Source organism: Lissotriton vulgaris, chromosome 11 (genome assembly GCF_964263255.1).
Source record: "Lissotriton vulgaris chromosome 11, aLisVul1.2, whole genome shotgun sequence".
Taxonomy (NCBI): domain Eukaryota; kingdom Metazoa; phylum Chordata; class Amphibia; order Caudata; family Salamandridae; genus Lissotriton; species Lissotriton vulgaris.
In genome coordinates, this window is record NC_141699.1 from 1,009,382,797 (window position 1) to 1,009,407,698 (window position 24,902).

Consider the following 24,902-nt stretch of genomic DNA (forward strand, 5'->3'; position numbering starts at 1 on the left):
TTTGAACGTACAGCTTAGTTCTGCTAATAGTGCGATCACCAAAGGGGTTCATTTTATATCCGTATTACTTTTATAAATAATAGTAGTTTTTATTATCCTGCAGGTCTGTATTTTTATTTTATATTTGAAGCTTTGAAACTGTAAACAATTTCCTGCCTCACATATGACAAAGCACTTGTTAACAATGTTAGAAAAAACAAAAAATCTAGAAATTGTTCACTTTTCTTCTTCAGACAAACCTGTTCAACCTTTTATGCATATGTGACTTGCCATGCCAACCTGCCATGTGTCATACCTAATCTACCATGCCAGCCTACCCACCTTACCTACCAAATCTGCCTACATTACCTTGCCACCATACCTAATCTACTTGACCAAATTCACCATACATACCATAACTGACCTACAATAAAGTCAGCCTATATCATATCTAACCTATCATACATACCTACGGTGCCTAAGTACCATAACCATTTGCTTTCCATACCTGCAGTAACTTACCTACCCACCTTACCTAATCTACTATACTAAAGCTACCTCCATCTTTACAGTGCCTATATGTCTCTGCTGCCCTAAGGTGGCGGTTTTGTGAAAGAGGGCATGTTAGTTCTATGAGATCTTTAAATATGGCTTAAGACGTGAACCTTGCTACAGAAAGCATGTGTCTAACTCAGTGATTTTAGTAATGGTCTGAGTACTGCAACCTGTGCTGGGAAAGGGCTGGATTGCAGCTTTTGGAGGGCATAAAAATGTGAATGCAGTTACATCAAAGACCTGTTGGTTTTGTCTCTGCTAGTTTTGTACTTCCAAGACAGTATAAGCCCATTCCAATACACCCCCTTATGCATAGCTCAGTGATTGAAACCTTGGGGGACTGGTTGGTCTGGCCACTGTCTGATAATTGAGGAACCAAAAGTTGAGTTCCACATAGTCAGCCCAAAACTGGTTCTTCACCACTAAAACAAGCTTCCTCCTTGCTGCACATAGCCTGTGAGATCTCATTGGTCATCAATTGGATTGTACAATACTAGTCTTTGAGATTGTTCCAGCTTGATGGCTTTATAGCGTAATTATCGAAGGAAGCAATTTTGTTCTGCTGGTGAGGACCTCAATGAATTGTGGACATCGGCCAGTTTGTTGATTGGTCATTGAATTGGGAGGGTAGTCTGCTCAGCAGTGAACCTTTTCAATCTCTCGTCAACAGAAAGCAGCAGCGGAAGATGTTAATCCTGCAGATGATCCCAACAATCAAGGAGAGGATGAGTTTGAAGAAGCAGGACAAGATGGAGACGAGAATCAGTCTGAAAATAACGAACAACCAAAGCAGTCCCCGCGGAAACCAGACAATCCAGAAGTGGAGGAACATTTAGTGGTAGATACTGATTTCATGGGAAACATGCTTTTATCCCCTGTTAAGCACAAGCACAATTTCCTTTTTCAGCAGATTAATTTTTTGATAGCTTGGACATCTACAAATGCCTATATTCTGTTACATTTGTGAAAATAAAATTATCTATTTTAAGCAAAAATCCAGGCATGTGTAGGAAATGATTGGAAATTGGCTACATCAAACTGCTTTTCTGCACTACTTTCTGTCATTCAAGCCTTTTCCCTATCTTTATCATGTCTAACACTTTAACAGGTTTCTACTCCTCCCCTTAAGTCTGTGATTTTCCCTTTCATGGTTGTGGTGTATTAACACTCCTAGCTATCAGTGTATCTGCTTCTCACGTCTGTCTCATTGCCGTTGTTTTTTGGAATGATCATTCGATTGTGTGATAAAGCAGATCACACATCTGACCTCTTCTTTAGGCTCAATTATCAATTTGTATACAGTGCGGAACCCTGAATCTCCCCCTTATTACCTCTACATCTGCTGCTTTTATCCGCTAATTCCTCTCCTTTTCTCATTCTCCCTGCACTACTAATAATGTGGTGCTGTGGGCACTTGTCTTCTTTTGTTTACTGTTCTTCTTGGATACTATCTCAGTCATTCCTTTTCTTACTGTTTGCTCCTAATTAGGTTATCACTGTTTCTTTTTAGCAATGTTTTGTCTTACTGTGCTCCTGACCTTTATTTGTGTTTTGCAAGGACCTGGCCTGTTAATAATTGTACTTCTTTGCTCTTCATGGCGACTTAAACCTTCATCTAAATTTTACACACGCTTCAGCCTTTTGTCTTTACTGTGCTTAATGTTGACACCTTTTTATTTGGTATGTTGGGCTCCCACCTTGTTTATATCTTTTCCTGTTCTTCCATATCCTCTGTCTTATTTCTCCACATTCCAGAGGCTGTCAAACGTGTTTTCCGTCTTTTTTCCCTTCTCCTTCACTGTTCCCTATCTTTTGCCTCTTCTACAAGCACTTTCTCCACCAAGACATCTTTTCATTACTGCTCCTATGTCTTCTATTTTGTTTCTTCTGTCGCCTGTAGTGTCTTCATTATGTTTTAGCCATAGACGTTATATTTTGACTACTTTTCTGCTTCTCTTCACTGCATTTATTCCCTCCTACTATTTCTTCTTTGTTCAAAGTCCCCATCTTGGTGCTTACGCATGCCATTAACAGTCCTCCTTATGAGTGAGAGATTATGAAAGATGCGGCCCCTGTTCACTCATCTTGCTAATCTGCCTTCTTGTTTTTTCTTAGATTCGGGCTTAAATGTTGCGAAGCCTAAATACCTTTCTTCTTAATGATCTTCTCACATCGCATACACCTAACTCTTTCTTTCTCCTTTGTGCCCATCAGGTTTTGAGGCAGTTTTCACTTTTGACATTGTTAACTCTGTTCTTCTTTTACCTCTAGCAATCTCTGGTCTTTTATTCCAATTTTTGCTCCTCCTCTACTAAGGTTTTAATCGTACTTGTCCTTCCTTCTCTGAGGTTTCCACCTTCAAGCACTCTTACTGTACTCTGATCACCTTTCTACCGCACAGATCGATTTGCTTTACCTTCACTCTAGCACAGTCTTGTCCCTTTCTTTAGTCGGTTCCTCTGTTTGTTCTTTCCCAGCTCTTTTAATCATTTTATCCATTTTCAACCAATCTTACTTGGCCCATCTTTCTCGTTTACTATTGGCCAGGAGTGCATTGACCTTCTCATCCAGACCTTTGACTCTTTTCACCAGGACCACTCTTCCGCTCTCATTTGTGGTCTCTAAGTTTTATAAACTAATTACACTCCTATATGTTATTTGATTTACCGCTTCTAATCCACTTTATGCTGAATCCTGTTATTTCTCTGCTTGCTCCAGAACACTGTAATGTACTCTCCCTTTCTGCAGCTTCTAGCTCTACTAGCATTCACTCCATTGTCTTCTAAAGGGCCATTGTCTGTGTTCCACATCACATTCTTGAGTTTTTATGCAGTTGCATTTTTTCTTTTTTGCACATTTTATGCTGTATTTTGTATCATTTCATTGTCCAGTGCGTTGGCCCAAATATTCTTTATACATCCATTAAAAATGAAAATCGTGTTTAGAGACACGTGTACGTGTTGTGTCTAAGGATTGATGCAGCCCATCAGTCATTTAGGTGCCTGCTTTGCCCACTGTAAATGAATAAATACCTGCAGTCAGTGGCACTCCAAGAAAGATGGAAGTGGGTCAGATTTAGGGGAAATACATAATATACATAACCTTTTTCTCTTAAAAAAAAAAAAAAAGTGCAATTGTCTGACCCGACGCGCAATAGTTCATAAACAACTAGCAATGCTATTAGTGTGTTTGTGTCATGTTCTGACCACTCAACTCATGTTGGGACAAACCTATCAGGTCAAACATATTACCATGCATTGTGCCGTTGACTGCTATGCAGTCAGTAATTTATCAGGATACATCCACCAGGTTTTACCAAATCACCTCTGTTTCTCTTTTGTGTGGTGTTGAAAGCATCAGTGGGTTTATCCTGCTTTTCACCTCTGAGTGGAAACTCTGGCACCGCAAAGGCCTGGGTTCTGGGAACGACTTGCACACCCGTGCCTTTTTTGGGAAATTCCTTACTCCCTTAGTTCAGGTTTGTGTCATGGTTGTTATAGGGCTTACCTTAAGATAGGGGACACCTCAGAACCTGGAGACATCAGTTATTTGTCTCCAGAATGAAGTTTATTAAGTTACCCAGGAGACCTTGAAGACCCAGGAAAGTATATGTTTTACTTTCTCCGTCCACTGTTCAAGACTTGTTCCAGAATCTGATCCTGCCTTTCTAGGTTGAAATGGCTGAGGCACGATAGGTAGACCTTTTAATTTCAGTGTCTTGGACCATATTTGTCCTGCTTCTTGGGGAGCAGGCCTAGGGAGTGTTGGTCTGTAGGGAAGCCTGGTCAGCCCTTACCTTGCAGTCAGAGGAGGCGTATACAGTTATCCTCCTTTTTCTTGAGAAGTAGTTGTTCAACCCATTAAATATCAGCATCATATTTAGTTTTCTCTCTGGGACCATCAAAACAACAGTGGAAGGAAGGACCATCTTCTGGGGTTGGTAACACTTGGATATGGGAGGTCCGGCTCACCTTCTCTAGGAAGTTAAAGATTCCCTGCAATGCAACATCCATCTGCTTTCTTCTCATCTATATCACTATGTTTGTAACTGCCCAGAAGGCAGGGTATTTGGTGCTAGAAGGAAACCTACCTATAAATAAATACATCAATTAGTATGGTACACACCGAGGCATAGTTTGCTATATGTAAACATGTGCTAATAATGGGTTTTGAATTTAGATAAGATAAATGCCAATTGTCCTGTAACCTAGATCTCTATTACTCTACAGAAGGCCAGGTTTGTTTATTGGCAGACTCCTTTGCTTTTATTTTCTGCATGGCCAGTGAGACTTACAGCCTGTTAGGTGGAATTCATCACTTTTCTGACCGGGTAATACAATATTCTTGAAATGAGTTTGGGATTGGATGCTGACTGAAGCCCCTTGTCTGTTTCACAGTCTGATGTATCCCAGATTTGTACTGTTTAAGTAGTTTGGTTACTGGTTGTATATTGAAGAAAGCTGGTGTAGACTTTTCGGTTTAACCATTTATTCTGCCTAGATTATAGCATGTCGTTCTACATTAAATCATTAATTTCATCATTGCGGTTGTGTGTGGACGTTTGGCTGCACTGAGACTGTGATACTCGGAAATAATTGAGCTAAAAAAAGAGATTATTTTTTGAACATTTTCTAATTTGTGTTTTTATTCAGATGGCAGGAAATCCTGATCAGCAAGAGGATAACCTTGACGAACAATATCAAGAAGAAGGCGAAGAAGAAGTAAGTTGAACACCCGATGTACAATGAGAAGTAATATTTGTAATCTCTGGAGTTGACGTAGTAAACAACACAGTTGATTTTGTATATGACCAACATTTAATACACCACACACTCTCTCAGAGCGAACCTTAAGCCTAAGATCTCCTGATGAAAGAAAACAAATTTTGAGAGACCAAATACACCGATACTAATATATATATATAAAATATTCGTATTGGTGTATTTGTTTCAAAGATTAATTAATTTAATTGTGGGTTTCTGATGTGCTAGAATCGACTCCCGAAGGAGTATCTCTGCGCAGTAGACCGCTCGGGAACCCGTCCTGGCTTTCCCTGTGAGATGGTCCCTACTGGGTATCTCCAAGGTGAAACCAGGCATCCCCGGCGTATGTGGGGGGCTGTTGTGGAGATGAGGCAAGCTAATGCCCAGAGTTGCCGAGTGTGATCCCTGGTTAGAGTAGGCACCGAGATGAGAATTATCGAGTCCGCTGACCCTGGCCCACGACCCTGCCGCGTCGGGAATTGAACCCTGGTCCTGGGCCGTCCTCTGCTCCCGGGTCTGCCGCCTCTAACCAGTGAGCCACACCACTCCACAAGATACATGAGTAATCACCAAAAGGTGCTCCAAAACAACGGGGCAGTGCAGCACAGATGTGGCAAAGGTGATTAATGGTGGAAACCGTCAACTGCTTGGTAGTACAATGTTGACCATACTGAGCTTCCGTATTAAATGTACTGCACATAAGTCCACAATAAATGGCAGTTAACCGTTCAAGACGTTGACATTTCAACTCCCTGTAACCACTTTATCGCAGTCTTCATCAGGACAAACGAATGGTTGCAATGCCGGTAATGACTACACTATTCCTGCATAAGGTCCCGTACTGTCAAGACTCCAAAAACTTTTCAGAAAGGTTAACACCTATTCTAAAAGACGCACACTGTCATGCAGTCTGTGTGTAGGCCACTGTTCAGGCAGCAGTACGCGTGGTATCCTGTATGTCGATGCTGTGCATCCTGACCATGCGGGACCTCCCAAAACAGATCTCTGAGCATAATTTTACATGGTTTGTAATAGTTTAATTTTCCCCTGTGGGCAGCCCAAGGCAGTAACATATTAGCTTACAATCTACATGGCTGGTTTGCTTGAAAATCAAACCACAGCAACTAGCTTGAGGCACAGAAGATAAGGAAAAGCTATAAAAAAAAAACACAAAAAACTACAAACAAAGGTAAAAGTAATATCTTCATTGCATTTCAATATTTTTAAACATTATCCATGTTATAGGTACAGGAAGACGTAACAGAAGAAAAGAAAAGACAAGAGGAAATGAATGCAGAAGGGCCATATGGTGAAAATGATGAAAATGTGAGTATTCTGTAAGCAAGGTGCTCTATTAACAAAGCTAAAAACACGAGCAAGTAATGTATGTAGATTTTCTATTCCATTATTACTGTCTGAAGTCTTCATCTTTTAGAAAAGGCAGCTTACTTCCAAAATGTAAAAGGTTTTTGTCGGAACCCCTTTCAGAGGGCCATGGGTCATGCAGGGGTTATTGGGCCCAACCATCGTGGATGAGGACTTTTTCTCCGAATGTCCGGGGGCCCAACCTACTATGGATTCTGAGCAGCTGGGCCATGGATCCGTTCTGCACTTAACTCTCAGTGCTAGTTGTGGACAAGCAGTCAAAGGCTCCAGCAGAGGGGCAGTATGAATATAGATTAGTGAACACAAGAGTACATAGCAGTGTCAATAAAACAATGGCCAGTCAAATACTTATTTTTATTATAAAAATAAGTATTTATCTCTAACTCAAAGCATTGAAAGAAATGTACAACATGGATAAAAAGTAATACCTTATCTCTGGCTGTCAGGAATCTGGTGTTTCACTGGCAACTCTGTTACATCAGCTTTTAGTAATGTGTTTAGAGTAATTCCACACTCATTGGTGGCCTCATCCAGGGAATGCTCACTAGTAAGTCTTAACTCAAGAGTCCACTCAGACTCTTAAAAAGTAGTCAAAAGGGTTTTGGTTCTGTAGCGAGTTACCCAGGGCCCGATTGGCTCGTAACCAATCTTACCCACTTCAGCAACGAGGAAACATGTGGCGTCTCCGCGTGTAACCCATCAGCAGAAACTCTCAAAGTCTCCAGTCCTATTTGGAAAGTTGGCTGGACTTGGGAAGCGCAGCAGCACCCAGCAAATGTAGACTCTCATTTGAGCTCACGCAGTCGATACCAGCAGCAATCTGAGATGCTCCGGTTCTCCTTCTGCTTGGTAAGATCCATAGAGAGGAGGGGCTGGATTCCAGTGCTCCCAATCGGGGTCCGAGTGATGTAGCGATGCACCCAAGGTGTCCTCAGTTCATAGGGGCAGATCGGGTGCAGTTCCTTGTGACTTCACAGTTCCTCACAGCACTCTTGATACCAGCCGCCCATCCTGGCATACAAATTTCTCGCAACACTACCTACCAAGTCTCCAGCCCTCACCACATGGTAGTCTGTACCATGGCGACCCTAACTGGCATACGGAGTCACCGCTAAGGTTGCACAGACTTCGTCCCTTGTTATTTCTCTGTATTTTCTACAGCAGGTCCTCCTGGCATATGGGGTCGCTGTAACGATGCAGCACAGACTTTTAATCTGCCCTCGCAGCACTCTGCTTATAGCTTTCCACTGGATCTCACTCCTTCCAACGCTCTCCTTTTCTTCACAGGGCACACTGGTCTTGTCAAACAGGCAGGCAAGGTGGCTCTAGGCTCCAGAGCAGGTGTTCTTGGTTTTCCTGGGTGATGTCTCCTCACCCAGCAAGGAGACCTGCAGACCTTGGCGCCCAGTCCTGGTCACAGACAGGAGTCTTGCAGAGCTTCTTCTCCTCACACAGCCAGTCTGGCTGCTTGACAGATGGCAGATTTTGAGGTCTCAACCTCCCCTTCTTATAGTGCATTTCTAGACACCAAATGTGATGTAGGGTCTGGATATTTGAAGCTTTATGTTGCGGTTCTACTTCTTTTGAAGTGTACACTTCTCCTCTTCAAAAACTGTCTGTCACAGCAGGGGAGACTCCAAAGCTGATAGCCCAATAACACAGGTCATGCAAGTGACTAGGGTTTACACATGGATGTTGGCCACAATGCATGTGAATCAAGTGGTTCATTCTAGGCTCCTAGCCCTACTCTTTATGATTCTATTACCAGCCCCATCTCCTTTCTGATATGCGTGCAGGCCCCTTCCTTATTATATCTCCCTGAAATCAAAGAGCAGAATTTGAAGTATACAGGGAATGTCTCTCTCTCGCTTTTTTTCCCAGTGTTGTCCACCCAGCTCACAGGAATGTAGCAATTCACAAATCTGTTTTGAGGAGGAGGGGTTCCACGGGGGGTAGCTCAGTCAGGCCTGGACTTCCTAAAATAGAATCCAGGGTCCTCCATGTAAGGTATCATCAGAGGCACACTTGCATTCAGGGTATTCACGCGGCTCACACACTATCCAGTACTGTGGTTTGTGCAACCTCAGGCACACATACATTATACATTCAGCACACTCATTCCCCTGCAAACTGCTGAGTACTATAGCCAATCTGTATTATGCCATTAGGTGCCACTTGCAGGCACATACTCCATTATCACACACATTCACCATGTGCGTGCTGTACAACATTATACCCTTGATGTACTTTTCGCAGGAACACATACACCCAGTACATGTATTCACCATGCACTCACTGCACAGTACTCCATCTCTCATGTAATGTACTCCTCACAGGGATATATACACCCCGTACATGCACGCACTGCACAGCACTGCTATATACTTGTGCTGTACCCTTCCCAAGCACCCATACATCCACTGCAGAGTCACCACTCCTAAGGTTGAGATAAGCAAACCGCAGCAGAACTTTAAAAAAAGGTAAATGAGTCTGTAGGCCTCACTCCAGTGACACTGGTTAATGAGGAACTGTTTACTCCTAAACGGTATGCTGCCACCATCACGTTCGTGCCTCTTAACTCCTAGTTAAAGCAGTAGCCTCTCGCCTCTAAGTGGGTAACGCTTTGTGTGCCCCTCCTGGTCCCACAAGACAGCAATCCGTGAGGCTGGCCTACGTCATGGTGCATATGCATGATCTGTGTTTACCTATGACTTCAAAAATCAGTATTGGGTATCCAAGCAGCAGTACAGTTGGGCACTCAGGGCAGTGGTACAAGTCCTTTGCCATGCAGAGGACCTTTCCATCCCAACAATTTGTTTACCCTTTTCTCAGCTCCTCATGTATCTACCAAGATAAAAGGACACTCTTTTCTAACTCCTATTTTGGTTTTTATGCACTGACATAATTTCTTTTGTGCACATTCCTTTTTCCTTTGTATTCAGTTCTGTGGGAGTGAAGTGATCGGCAGGAAGGCCAGAACTTTCCCATGATCTGGAGACAGTGTTTTACATGTTCCTCTGCATTGAGCAGCACTTGGGTTCAAGCTTTTCTTCTCTAGTTATTATGATTCAAGAAATGCTCCAGTTCATACAATTTGCAGTTCATCAGCTGATTGAAAGTCCAGTGGTTGTATTATTTAGTTTAGCTCCACTACATTGTCACATTGCTGGAGGTGGCTGCTTTCTGGTTTCACATCCCAGTTTACATTTCACAAATGGTTGCAGATCCATGCAAATCCTATACACTACCTCACAGGCCCACCTATGGGGCATAGGCACTTGTAGTTATTTCATTATTTATTTCCCCTCACGGTTAATCTTGCACCACCCCCTTGCCATTCTTTACCAGACCTTAAACTAAAAACACTACAACATTTTATTTGAAAAATATTTTGGTTTTCTTTATGGTGTGTAACTTTGCAGACAGCAAATTGCTTTTATGCAACAATGCAATAAGATATACATGCTCAAAGAATGGTATCATTATAACATATACCTGAAAAATGTGCTCGAACTCCATATATCCAATAACGAATGCAAAGCAAAGAGACCTAGGCTTGCACCTCTGTGCAGAGAGTGCATGTTGGGGTTCACTTGGATAATGATGGCCTCATCTATTCAAGCCGTGACCGGTTTCTCCATCAGACATAATCCTTTTTTCATACAGTGCTTGTTGGTGCACCTGCTCAATTCCTCGCGTGTTCCATAGCAGAGTGTGCAGTGAACACTTATGCTAATCAGCCTGAGAGCTGGTAAGATATTCTGGTCTTTGGTTCCACTAAAAGCTTTGTGAGACACAACCTCTGCTTTCTTTCCACACTTAACAACAGTTTTTCAGTTTGAGAGCTTTGTGTCCTAACTTTGTGTCCCTGTAGTTCCTTTCGGTTTCCAAAAACACGCCTTGTGCCTGATGTTGTCTGGTCTCTTAGTGGGACCAGGGACACTAGATTCAGTGGTACTCATTGCTGCCAGTACTGACTGCTTCGCATAAATAAGTTGGCTCTGAAATTATTACTATAGTTGAAAACCCTGGTCTGCATAGGGAGTCAGAAGAGGGTGTTTTCTGTGCTCATCACCATCAATTGGATTTTATAAACACGAAAAATCAGAGACTCTTCTACCCAGCCATTTTTTTAGAGTCTTTTGGCTGCCTCCTGCTCTAGGCTTTGGCATTACCCTGTACACTACTCACATTCTGGCAGTCCAGAAAATGTATGTTGATGAGTTGAGCAGGCAGACCCATTTCCTGCATGAGCTGAAGCCTTAAGACCTTGGCCTATGCACTTTCTTAACTTTTGAAATGTTTACCTTTTCCTCATTGGCCAGACTACTAGATCTTTGTTTCCTTGATGGGAACAGAACTTTACATTTTGTCGACCACATACTTCCTGCAGTCCTCAGGCTAATTTTTTCATCTCTATTCCCCATCCATCGAAGGTTCTGTTGAAAGCGATGGAGTAATTCTTCTGCCTGCACTTTCTCGTGCATAGCCGAGGGATGCCCATCTCCACCAGCTTCGGCTGAACCTGTTAGCATTCTACCTGAGGCTCTAGTTTTTGTCTTTTATTTTAAAAAAAATACTCCTCTCGTACAAGAGGCCATAATATTGTCGACTTGAGTGAAGAAAAGGAAAAAGCAGTCTGAGTTAGGCTGTTGAGCTTTTTAGAAGGGTCTTTCTCAATTTAGAAATTCCCTGGCCTACGGTTGCCTTCCTTATCTTCTTTAGTCATTCATGGCATCCAAGTTAATTACATATGTATTTTGTGGCAACCATTATCACCACGAGTAATCCATATTTGGATAGTTTTTCTTTTCAGAATGCGTTGTTTTGATGGGCGCCACCATTTGTTTCCCTCTCTGGAGTCTGTCATTTCTCTGAGACCAGTCTGTCAGTTCGCTCTATGCTCAGCTCTGGAAGGACAGCTTCACAGCATCACTCTTCACCGGCCATCCAACAGTAATCTGGGAAGGCAGGGATTTTTGCCAATTAAGTAAAACCTTATCGGGGACGGTAACCTTTCGCCGTAGGCTTCCAAGTGACCACACCATCTTGAGCCATACTTAAAAATTGTCACTAGACCTTTACATTGTCCGCTCTTAATTAGATTCCGGTTCAACTTAATCCATTTGTCCCTTGGCGGTTTCCCCATTTGGTGTAAACCTGAAAACAGTCATCCTTGTAGTTGTGATAATTTTTCCAAACAAGACACAATGCACTTTATCGTGTTCTGTGACATCTACGCGGAGATTCGTAAAAAGTTTTCATGTCAATTCTTAGAGATGCGGGCTTTATACAAGTTAGGCCCGCTCTTACTTTTCTCCAGATGCTAGGCAGCACCCGAGTTATTTTTTCTGTTGCTAGCTTTCTGGTAGCTGCTGTACGGATTAATAGCAAAAGATTAATTGTATAGAATAACACTGCATGACTTTTATCTGATTTTTATTTGATTCTTACATGATTTTAACTTGTTTTTTTTGTATAATGTTTGTTACTATCGATTGATTGTATATACTGATATGAATGTGTTTTATATTGTCTTTTGTGATTTTAAGTATTCAAATAAAGTGTTTCTGACTGACTGACCACACCATCGCTACCTCCTCTGCCACTTAAGCCAAACCCACCTCCTCCATTTTTCTAGGCAGGATGACTTAGTTCCTTACATAAGGGTGGGAATCTCCTAGAACTAGGAGTGAATAAGCCAGTAGGTAGCAACAGTAAGGCCCCTTTGTGTTCTTATGGCTGTGGAAACCTGCTGTTACCAAGCAAATAAGTTATTTAGGGGAGTGTTTATTGTCTCGGGGAGGCAAACTTATACTTAACAAGGAACTGACTTGCCCATGTTATTTTTATATTAAATGTAATCTGGTCACTATAGGTTATGGTGGTTAGTTTTCCATGTTTGGTGACGTGTAACATTACAGTAACAGTTTTTCTGGTAAAGAGCTTACTTTCATTTAATAATGCTGGCTCACATAAGTGAGTACACTAGACACATTCATTATTGATTATCGAGCAAATGCTGCTGCCACGCACATTTGCTCAAAGCGTTCAGAATCAGTGCAGTGGGTATCTTATTGACTGGTATAATCTAATCCCTAACTCTGTACAAAATCCTGCTGCTATATGTGCACATGTGGTTCTACCTGCATCTCCATTTGCACAGAAGGTGGGCAATGTCAAGCAGTGTATTCGAAAAAGAAAAGCAGAACCCTTTTATATGGTCAAGCAGATGTACTCAGGCAGTTTTTACTACACCTAAAGTCTCTTTAAAAAGAAATTCTCTCCGATGTCCCTGTCAGTCTAGCTGCCTTCCTCCCACCCCTCTTTTCTCAAGCACGTGGCAGGTGGGCCAGCTGCTAGTGTCCAGAGAAAACAAACATGTTTTTTCATGCACACAGCTGTAGGCAAAAATTACAGTAGACCGTGAAAATGTCTTTAAAGCAGGCTATTTAGAGTAGCACTGCAGGTGACCTGTTTTCATGTACACCATTTCTGCTCCTAACTCTTAGAAGAAAACTTGTAGTTCATCTTAGCACACTGGTGAGTTGAGCCACTTCTTTGTCCCACCGTTAAATGATTATAGAAAGGACATTTGAAAAGCTCTCAGCTTTGCATTTCTTCTGATGGGCAATCTGCAACATATACTCGAGGTACATTTAGAAAGACGTGGTGTGCTTCACAGTGAAACACCTTAGGTGCTCCCATCATGGGATCTTTATTCATATTCTTACAGTACCATAGAACCTCCCCCCTTATGTGCAGAATTCTGGAGATATTTTTATTTATTTATAAACCGGATTGCAGCTGGATAATCTGGACCTTCAGATATCCAAGATGAAATACTGCCAGTGCTGCTGCACAAAGTATTGACATTTAGAATCTCAGTTAATAGTTGCAACTTCTGAGCACTAGGTTCTACAATTTTTAACCTTTCTTTAAAAGAAAATTAGATGGCTTTCTACAGACATAGCATCAGCCTGCCTTTTCAAAGCTTTTCTTTTTATTTTATTTTTTTACGCTATTCATGTACAATTAACGTTGCCCAGTCATTGGGGTATAGACACCTCCCCTTTCCACCACACAGCACCTATTAAGAAGAAAAGTCCTATATGATTTGGAAAATGGAGCCTTCTACATTCCTAAGAGAAGAAAGACCACCATCTCACCGCACACTACGAAAGCTGTACCAACTACAATTAAGACCATTCCGCGGATCAGCTGCGCCTAGATGGGGCCAGAGCCACCATACTAATAAGATGATGCCTAGCAAGTTTATAGTATTGAATAACTCTTACTTAGAACCCTATCTGCTTAGGGCTTCTCTACAAGATTACACCTCATCTTCTTGACCTGTATTAATAAGAGCAGCATCCTACCACTTGCTCAAATCTAGGCTTGTGTTCCACAGATATCTTCAAAGACCCTGTAAAAAGCAGAGTAATCACTCCCAGAGGGGCAATGAAATTAAAGTCAGCAGACCAAGAAAAAATTGTTAATTTGGGTGCATTGTACCACTAAACACTCTTGTTCTGTGCATTGCAAGGAAAATACATTTTAAGCATGGCACAGCGGTCATTCCACTTGCTGACATGGAGAGCATGAGGACTGATGCATTTGGAAAAACTTGTCCCCTTGAGAGCATCTACCTAATGACACTGCTGATTCCATGGAAAGGTATGAACGATACCATTAGGAGTAGGTGAAACAAATTAACAAAAGTCTCCTACAGATGCTCAGCAAGATGACAAAGAAGGTTGTAGAAGACGGGAAAGTAATCTATGCAATCCTCAGGTGTGCTCTTAATGCAGCGGATACACCATCTAAACACATGAAAAGGAGTTTGTTACACTATAATGCTTGGCTATAGTTCATAATGTTGGGAAAGATAAAAAAAAAGATATGGACACAGCAAGTGCATGTATGCAGCTAAGTAGAAAAGATTTGTACATTACTGTAAAGATTTTGACATGCAACTTGTAGCGGTCGCAGGTTTCCTGCAAGACCAGCAGAGATCGGGGCTTCAGAAGCACTGTCCACTGTTCCTTCACAAAAGTAGAAGCCACAGCCATCATTTCAAGAAGCCTAGCAGCAAGAACCCAGGGCAGAACACAACACGCAGATTTCGGGGCATGGGCTGCTCAAACAACAGAGGCCAGAGGCACTTTTGTTAACAAGCATTGACATACCCATCCTTCCCCTCTCCAATCAACCAACGCCTGTGGGGTAAGAAAGGGATTATACCTCCATCAATAGGAGGAAATCTCAGACCAGTGGGTGTTCACCACCATCACCCAAAGTTAATGCATAGAACTTCACACCACCTCTCCAAGCATCTGAACCTGACAACAGTAAACTTTGCATGGTACACTTGGAGGAAGTAAATGCACTGGTCTTTAAAGGAGTAATATCCGTTTTGCCAACTATCAGCAAGGGCTTGTATTCTACGCTTTCTAATTCCAAAAACAAGGAAGCACTATGGCCCATTCTCAGTCTACGAGCGCTGACCGGCTACGTTACGTCGACCCATTTCCTCAGTGTCCTCCTTTTGTTCACTTTGGGAGACCATATGGCCTCCCTAAATCTTAAAGAAGCCTTCATCCCAGGGTCACCCTCAGTACGTCTGGATTATAGTAAGTGAAGTTCAACACTAGATCATAGTGCTACCATCTGGGGTCACGTCGGAGTGTTGACAAAATGTCTAGCCATGGTGGCAGCACACCTCTGGCAGATTGACTTTAATTTCTTTTGATACCAGGATAAGTGGTAAGTAAAGGGAACTAGTCATGCACAATGCCTCACCTACACCCAACAAACCATTTTGCATTGATTTATATCTTGGGATCAATGCAAAGATACACCTGTGTCTTTAATAAACTCAAGTGTTCCAAGTGCCACACTCAATTCAATTACAGGCAAAGTTTACCCCAGCCCAGAGAGTGATGGTATTTCATATACTTCTACCCCTTTCTCACACTGTGACAGTGAGAATGATAGCAATGCTGGGGTGATGGTGCCTTGTATTGCTCTAGTCCCAAGTGCAATGTTAAAATGGGAGCCCCCTTCAAAGAGCACCTTTCCAGTCTGGTCACAAATGAGTCTGGAAATTGAGAGGGTCTAGTATTGGTAGAGCCCTGTGTTCCCTAGAAACTGCAGTGGTGGAATGCAAAGAACGTTTTTGTTGGACCTGTCAGTCCTGAACCCACACCAGCTGATGACCAGCAATACAACCTCCTCCCTTATGGGTTGAGAAGGTCACGTAGGAGATCTCTCAACCAAATGGCATGGGTCCTTGCAGCAGCATTCCTGCCACTGCAGTGTGTTGGGAATTATGGCAGTAGAGTTAGACCTCAGAGCTTTTCAAGCAAATTTTACGTAAGGTGTTTCTCATCGGAACACACATGACCATCATTTACTTCATCCAGAAACGAGAGGACGAAAGCAGTGGCGTAACAATAGGGGAATGCTAAATATACTTTGAACAGTTGTGTGAATACAGTCGACCTATTCTGATTTACATACCTCATTAGAAAACAGATCTATAGTTGGTCACACACTCCATCAGGGAGGAAATGAGTCTGTACCAAAAAGAGACATATTTGCATTTTTTATTGCAATTAATTAGTGTTGAGGGCTGGATGCAATGGATGGTGGCTTCTACTTTTGACTGTTTGAGGAAAGGACAAACTCTTAAAGAAACCACAATGTCCCCTTAAGGATGAGAATCATTAGAATGGCATGGCCCTCGGAAGGAGCCACCAAACAGGAGAGGTGCAGTAGCAGAAAATCCCTTTGAAGTACCATTAGCAAGCGGAGTGAAGATTGAACCTGAAACAGGAGCTAAGAAATCTGCAGGAGCAGGGTCCTGTCCTTAACAGACAGACAACAGGAATAGAAGGGCACTGGAGAGAACTTGGCATTCCCAACAGAAATGCAATTGATGAAGAGACCTCTGATTGCATTGGGATTCAACTTGTCCTAGTCTGTTTTTTTTATATATGTTAGAAACAAGATATGATGTCTGAAAGAGTTTGCCATCTTTGACTTGGAAACTGGGGCTGATTACATGTGTCGTCTTTCTTTGGGGGAAAAAGGCATTTCCTGAACTCGACAGAATATTCTTAAAGGATGAAGTATGCTTGACAATGTATTGCCCAATTGTCAGACCCTTTGTATAGAATTCAGCACGGCCAAAGCCATCCTTCGTGCATGCTCAATCCCTCGAGAGATTGATTGCACCAAGCAGGGAAAAAAGGGCTGAGAAAAAGTAGTGTGAAACTGGCTTCCAGAAAGAAGGGCTTGTTACTTCGAGTCGGCCCTTCAGCAGCTATAACATAGATTACACCTACAACCACTGTAGGATCTTTAATTGCAGCTCTGTCCCCCCCCACCCCACCCATCCCACCACCACTGCCAGCAAGTGTGGTGTCTGTCTCCCGCACTGTCCAGGCTACCTTGAACGCTGGTGAGAGTAGCTCATTGACTCTCTCCGGGGTTCAAAGTCCCCAGTCGTCAGGAGAGTACAGTGAGTGAACTGCAGCTGTTAGAGAGTGCAAACAACAACATCCTACACATGTTTTGTGCTCCTTGGTCATGGCCAGGAGTAGTTTGTTGCTCATCCACTGTCCTCTTCAAAACGTATATCTGGAAATTGCGTGTTTCACATAAAGCGAATACCTTGATAGTGGCCTTTGCTGTGAAGTGAAAGGTTAGTAATACATGCATGCTTAAACTCGTAGACTATTGGAGTTTTCCTAAGTCCATGTGATATGATCTCTTTTTGCTTACTGATATGGTTGCTGGGTCCTGGACAGTTTATAATTTTGATTGTTCCTGTCCACAATATACAATAAGGAGGAGTTAACAGTGGAACAAATTAGAACCTAGAATTGCCTTACCTGATACCTGATGCCTCTGTTTGATGCAGATAAAAATGAGCACACTTTGAGTATTAGCTGTATATGGTAATGTATTTGCTTATATAGTTCTAGATCATCATGTGAGTATCGACAGTAACAGTCCAAGTCTGAAAATTGTCAATTGTTATCGCATGTGGAGCCTACCTGAACAACATTTTGAGCTTTGTTAGTTATGCTTCGATACCCTCATTTCATACAGATGTAGACAGCTGGCATGCATCCTTGAACAAGTAAAATGAAATTTTGTTTTATGACCAACCTTGTTACATAAACCTCATGCTGATAGAGTGCAAGCCTGAACGTAACATAATTCACTTTAAAAACTCCTCTCACTGTGCAGTCAGAAAGAAAAGTAAACACTAATCCCCATGTTAAAAGATTAAAACAGTCTGACATTTGACATCTGTCTTTGAATCATCAAATGTAACCAGTTAAACACAGAATTTAAAGTCCTCTTTAGTTATTGCTTTGACTTTCATGACCAACCAAAAATCAGCCTGTGACCCACTAGTGAAGGGAAGGGGAGATTTTAACATGGCAACATTGTCTAGAATGTAAATTAATTAGGGCTCAGAGGTGCCTGTTACTGATTATTAGAAGTGCAATCTGTTTGCCTGTTTGTATTCATACACAGTCAGAAAGACAAGAAAAAGTGGTCTTTTGTTCGGCTTCCCGAGCTGTAACTAAGTTTTGCAGACCAGTAGGTCTGTATGTATACAGCATAGGAAGAGGGAAAAGACACACGTGTGTGGCTGGCCCTTTCGTTTCCTTTGAGTCGTCTTCATTATTAATTGTAAATTTGGATCTGCTAAAACTATTTGTGGAACAAAAATTAATAATCTACCTATCCTCGCTTGCTTGTGATTTTTGCATTAACTTGATAGTGAAATGTTTTTTCTCAAGAATAACTTAACCATTTTCTCAGCTGTAGCAACTGGTTGTTCTCATATCAGCAGACAGTTCGATGTAGCTGTGGAGAACTAATGTATCCCATGGTCTTAATCGGTCAACTTCCACATAGTCAATACTATGACAAGGAAAGTTGGAAATGCTGTACATAGAATGAAATAAACATCAGAAAGTCAGTTACAAAAAACTTTGGCTTTAAACATTGCTGCATTGTATATGGGTACTTAATAGAATGCTAAAATCCAACATGTATCCTATGTGCTTTACAATGTTGTGGGTCTGTAAATGTTAAAGGGTACAGACATGGTCTGGCCAGTCCTATGGAAGTGAAGGTTCTCCAGTTCAATGTTTCCACTGATTAGTTAGTCCAGTATGGCCCATTTCACGACTTGATGATCTGTTTTCACTAGGATACTGATGAAGAGTCTAATCCATAGGTAGTAATAGTCCAGAAAACTTTTTTGAGGCACACACAGCACACCACACCCCACACCCCACACCCCACCCCAGGGCTTGTACACAAGACCTTGCATGTGGCAACACTTGTACCAAACATTCTCCTTCTAGCAACCTCTTACTAATTCAAGTTTTGAATTGTTAAATCATACTCCTTTCTCTTGACTACAGTCAATGCTCATTTTTCCAATCTGTTAAATGTCTAAGGGTTGTCAACAAGGCAAATGTATCTAAAGATGGGAAAGACAAAAATCCAATATTCACATGCTATATAGAAAAGACAAAAAATAAGTATTTACATGCCAGACATGCCACATGCTTGCTAAACTGAAAATGTTTCCTGAATGCATTTTAGGTGCATATTTATTGGTAGTTGTATTTGACCTTCATTCAAGAGCTGCGAGACGTTTACCAATAACAAAAGCACATAAGCCTTTCAAGTAACAGGACATGTAACATTTGTGTTTTATTTTAATACAAGTAAAATATGACCAACCGACAACGTATGGCATTTAAATATGTTTGATGCTCTGCGCCTCTTAATATGTTATGAAAGATGTTGCTTAGGATATCTTGGTGTGCTTCAGTATTGTCAACTTCCACTAACTTTGCTATTTCTGTTTTGAGGTTGATGAAAAGAATGACGGAGTAGGCCAAGAGCAAGGAGCACACCACAATGACAACGGAAAAGACGAACATGATGAAAACTATGAAGAAGATGAAGACGAAGGAGCTGCAGTTGGAAAAACGAATCGCAGAGCGGAAATGTGATATGTTGATTGAGGAATGACGTCCAAATGAACTTCTGAAGATGCCAGTCTAGATTTTACCTACTGACCTTAAGATCTTCAATTCATGAATTGAAGTTGGACTTTTTGTTTAGTTTATACAATTCAGATATATGCTTTATGCAGATTCAGATCTCTTTTTATACTAGATACCAGGTTCTTTTATATAGAAACTGCATGTAAAGAAAGGGACTGACTTGGAATTTTTGCTGTAATCATGCTGTCCTTATTTGATGGTTGGTTACATTTTAAGTTAGCAGCACACTAATTTCAAATTTAGAGTTGTTTTCAACAGTAGCACTGTTGATAGAATCCACAGTCTGCGGTCATCCGAAGAGGAGAAACTGAATACGTTGATGCAGTGCAGTTCTCAATAACTTGCAGCCAAACTCTTGACGAAGTCTGAATGGAAGGACTGTCATGAAGCACAAAGCAGTTAGTGTCATTTGCAGTTTGCGTCCTAACTCAATTGTGCTGTTTGAAAGGACCCTCAAGATCTGCCTCGTCTAAAGTCTACCTTTCAGATGATCATTAACTGGAAACCGCAAGTTAAATAGATGTGCACCGAGTTAGGTTTAACATTCTAACTTTTCATTTGAATTGCATAACCTATATTGCTTGTGTTGTTCAAAAGTGCATGTTTAGTAATGGCAAACTAGTTGCAAGAAGCAGGTTGGGTACGTAAAAGAATGCCCTGATAGGACAAACCAATCTGTGGCAAACCACAGGAGTACTGTAGTGGTAGTGCATTTTTATCAGAATGTCTTTCTTCTCAGATTTCAGTGCCAAACTCTTGAATTGAGATACTTGGGGAGAGACGGTCAGCTGGTGGTACGTGCTTGAGTAATAAACCAGAGATGCTACTGTCTCTGGTGCTGTTATTAAAGCCCCTTAAATCTGGTTAAGGATAACCAGTATCAGGCCTAGCATCATTTAAATAAATGCAGTGTTCAAGGTATTCTACAGGTGCAAAGTAGACTTGTTGTTGTTCAAGTTCATCTGAAAGTTTTATGAGCTTTTGTTCATATAGTCCTGCTCAATGATTGTGTTCTAGGTCCCTTTTGGCAGAAAACAAGAAGCTTTCTCATATTGCTTGCCAAAAGCTGCCTAAATTCGTGGGCCCCATTCTTTATTTTACCATCGGGCCCTCCTTGAGTTCCATTTTGCATCCATCGAAACCGTGACATTGCAATGTTCTGTTGTGCTCGACTTGCATTTATTGACTGCATTTTCATTTGATGTTCAATGACCCATTTTATAATGTCCTCTGAATTGGTGCTAATTTTGTGCAGTAGCCACTTTAAGAAGATGGTCTTCAGCCTCACAATTTTTCAACCAAACGCCCCCTGGAGCTGTCTGCTCTCCGATATTGGAAGACAGCATGATATCTGCTTATGTGCCAGACAGACTGAATAATATGAAGGACCATGGCAAATGCTGAGAAGTGGGTGCTTTAGAAGATGGATCGCCAAGACCGTTCAAATTGCCATCTTCAGAAGCCTATAACGGACCATAATATTTGGGTGCAAATGTGGAATACGTACGTTCCCAGTTCACCACTAGACCTGTAAAGGATTACAGTTCTTTTATTTTTTTATTTTTTTATTTTTTAAAGTTGATTATTTCTAAATTGAAAAACTGATCATAATTTGGTATCACATATTACGCAGTGGTTAGTTGAGCAAGGTTGTAACCCAAGTAAACACGAGGGAATCGGAAGCCCATATCTCTCACTAGTGCAATATGTGCAACAGAAGTAAGCCTTTGATTCTGCAGGCAGTCACTGATCACTTTAAGAATAGGGCAGTATTGCTGAAAACATCATCCTGACCGCTTCCCTCTTGCCTACATTTTTCACATAGGATAAAAGATGGGGAGTGAAATGTTGATTCATGTAGATCTATCAAAGTTAAACATTTAGGTTCATTTTCTGGTCTTGCAGAAGGGAATTTTGAAGGAGTCCTGTGCCTTGCATTATGTTCAGTAATTTCCTTATTTTCTTCCTGATATGAATGCCCTATTCGCATTCTTCATACAGACATTTTCTTGCACGTATTCAGGTAGTTTGGCTGCCATGAGATTAGGTGCATTGGTTATGTCTGAATCGTTTCCTCCTTTTCTGGAATTTTATAATCCTATTGGGTTTCGCACCTACAGTTATGTGGCTAATATGCTTTAGTCTTAGTTACAGTGATCTTGATGCAACCATTTTTTTTTATAACTGCAAATAATAGGCAGCACAGAGCAAAACTTTTTTCGAAAGCTCAAATTTTTCAAAAAGCACTTTTCTATATACGTTTCATCATTGATCATATTTCAACACCTCAAAATTGTGTGTACACCAACATATCAAAGCCATGTCCTAGTAACTTAGTAATGATGTTGTCTTGCGTTCTTTCTTTATTTATATTTTTAGTTCTGATTGTGCTGTCCAACCAAATTTGTTTCCTACCGGGAAGCATTTGTGTTAACCTGAATGTTTTGCCTTGAGGAATACTTCCTTTAAACTGTTTTTTGTTGACAGTGCAATAGTTCCTTTCAAGCGAGCTCCCATGAATGAGAACTTCGATAATGCCCCCCCCCCCCCCCTACATCGCAGGGGCTGCAAGGTCCTGTCTTATAACCCTGTATGATATCTAAGCTAGTGTTTCTCCTGTGATCAATGCAATTCATATTGAGAAACTATAACCGGTTTACATACCTCCTTCATTCACCACTGAGGATGCAAAATATTAAATGTATTAGTTATTTTGGCAAGAATGCTACTCATGACGTTCTACCTTTCAGATTGTTGATTATTATAGTGATGTTGACACTAGTCTAGTCTACCAAAACTGCATTAGTCCACTTTCCAGCATAGTTCCTAAAATTCTAAATTTTCAGCACATGGCCATCTTATAAGGTTCCTTTTAAAAGTTTATATTCATAGATAGACACACCCTGGCCTTGCATTTGTTTTCATATCCGAAATATTTCACTTTTTGGTGCAGTGCCCTTCTGTGCCTTCCGATGTTTTAGAGCATTGCCTCAAGCAGCCGTTGTCCTGTTAATATGATGAGATTGAAGGCACAACATGTATAGTCCATGTACATTTGTCTTCCGACTGAGCTTTTACATGAATGTCTGTACATTAAGGATACATTTGACAAAAATCCCTGTCCCAGCTGCACAGTAGGTTCTCTCTTCCAAAGAGGGCAGTGATCCCTCCGCACTCTTCCTACAAAATGACTTCCATTTTATTTAGTCTTGTTGAGAGAAACAAGAATCACCATAATTGACCCTCTTTTTTTTCACTTTGGTGAAACATTAATGAGCAAGGTATGTCTCTAGTTCAGTAGAACATTTATGGTGAAATTGCTTTGGTAAGATTGTCAGGGCCCATCTTTTCCTTGTGTTCTCTGTATGTCTAAGGCTAATTTGTATTTACTTTGTGCTTCTAAGTAATGCTTCCTCCATTAACCAAAGACGCCCAAGGCTTCTGGTCTGCCCATGGTATCCATGACCATTAATGAAAAATCCTACAGCATTGTTGCTGCTCTTTTAAGGTGGTCTCTATACAGCCACGTTAAGAAATGGCCTACTGAAAAAAGTCCAGCCATGAGACTTTCCATGGTCTATGTGAGTTCAACTATTGCTGTTCTTACAAAATCTGTCTTTACAAATGTGTTGAGACAAAAACTGAAATGATGCTAAAACCTTTCTATAGCCCATGGTTTTCATACTTTTCTTGTTAACACATGTTTATCCTCTTCATTCCTTCTCGCTGCAGCCTGTATGCAGAATGAAGCAGTTGCCTTTCAACCTCCTGAAGTACTTAACAAAAGTATGTCCTTGCCATTGTTTAGCTCCACAATTCCCTCTTTCATTTTCACTATCTGTAGATAGAAGATGAGTGTACAGATGCAGCCCAGTGCTGGAAAGTGTAAGTCATGCATTGGAATCTATCAGCAGACATCAAGAACCATTGACAATGGCAATAATGTGTCAGAATGTTTTTTTAGACTCCAATAACCCATCTATGTCAATGGCAAAACGTTTTTCACTAGTACTTTGGTTCTTTTTACATAATTTGTTTTTCATTTTAGTCACATGATCTCTTCCCCAGCCTCTATGTACTTAGAATGTGTGTCTTTTGTATTGCCTGGAATGCCTTGATCTTGCTCGCTAAGGTCTCTGAAGCCATTCCCTAACCAGTGATGTTACCAAATTGTGCATATTCTTGTAAAGTCTGTTTTCCTTAATCTTTCTCACTACCTCTCTATACTCCTGACAACCTACAAACAGGTCCATGATGTGCACTACATTAATTTATCTCTCACGTAGGATGTAAGATATGTAGCCCCGAGTGGGGCTTTTTTGAAACTTTGTTAAACTTGTTTCTCTTTGAGGGAAGATAAAGGCCAGGTCCTCAGTAAAGATAAAATAAAAATTAGAAACCGGTACTAGCATCCAGTGAATTGCCTTTCTTGGAGTTCATTTCTGAAAGCAGAATTGCTTGCCCCAAGTTTTCTGTACATGAATGATATGTAGTATTTTTCTGTTTATAAGAAATGCAGATTTTTGCATTGAATACATTTTGTAGACTTCTTTCTGTCTGCGTTTTGAGATTTCCTTAAATAACAGCTGCATAATGTATAAACATGTTTATCACTGTAAAATGTATAATATGTACATAACCTCCAGAATATAAAAAATATTTTGGTAAATTAGTCTGTATTTTTATGTCTCATTTACAGAATGTAATTACTTGAGGCTTGAATATGACTTTGGTTGCAATCAATAAAACTAGAATTGCAGGTCACTTCTTTTTAAATATGACTTCTGTTTTTCTTTTTAACCAATTATTAGTACCACTGGTTTGTATGCGATGCAACCCTGTTAGCCAGTATTGATCAGCTAATATTTTCAAAACAATGTACATAGCAGCTACATACATTTTTACCACAGTTTGAAATCCATGCTAACTTTCACAGTGTTAGAACTGATACTTTCACATTGGAAGTGCATTTCTGTGACTTAATTTGCTCAAATTCAAACTGTGACTATTTGCAATAACCAATCTTCTCCCGTGAAGTTATGCATGAATCCACTCTCAGTGTATTGTGCTTTCTTATTTTAACCACGGAGTCCTTTAAATATTGTAAAAG

General features: G+C 40.9%; 1 protein-coding gene across 2 annotated transcripts in view; it reads left to right on the forward strand.

Moving 5' to 3' along the window:
- Positions 1–24,568, forward strand: part of GOLIM4 (golgi integral membrane protein 4) — a 259,785-nt gene extending 235,217 nt beyond the window's left edge. For both annotated transcript variants that reach the window (XM_086944326.1, XM_086944327.1), the window contains 4 exons: positions 1,205–1,372; positions 5,187–5,255; positions 6,543–6,623; positions 19,595–24,568. In XM_086944326.1, coding sequence (XP_086800452.1) covers positions 1,205–1,372; positions 5,187–5,255; positions 6,543–6,623; positions 19,595–19,738 — 462 coding nt within the window. In that variant the 3' untranslated portion in view covers positions 19,739–24,568. The remainder of the gene's footprint in view (positions 1–1,204; positions 1,373–5,186; positions 5,256–6,542; positions 6,624–19,594) is intronic.
- Positions 24,569–24,902: the final 334 nt, after the last annotated feature.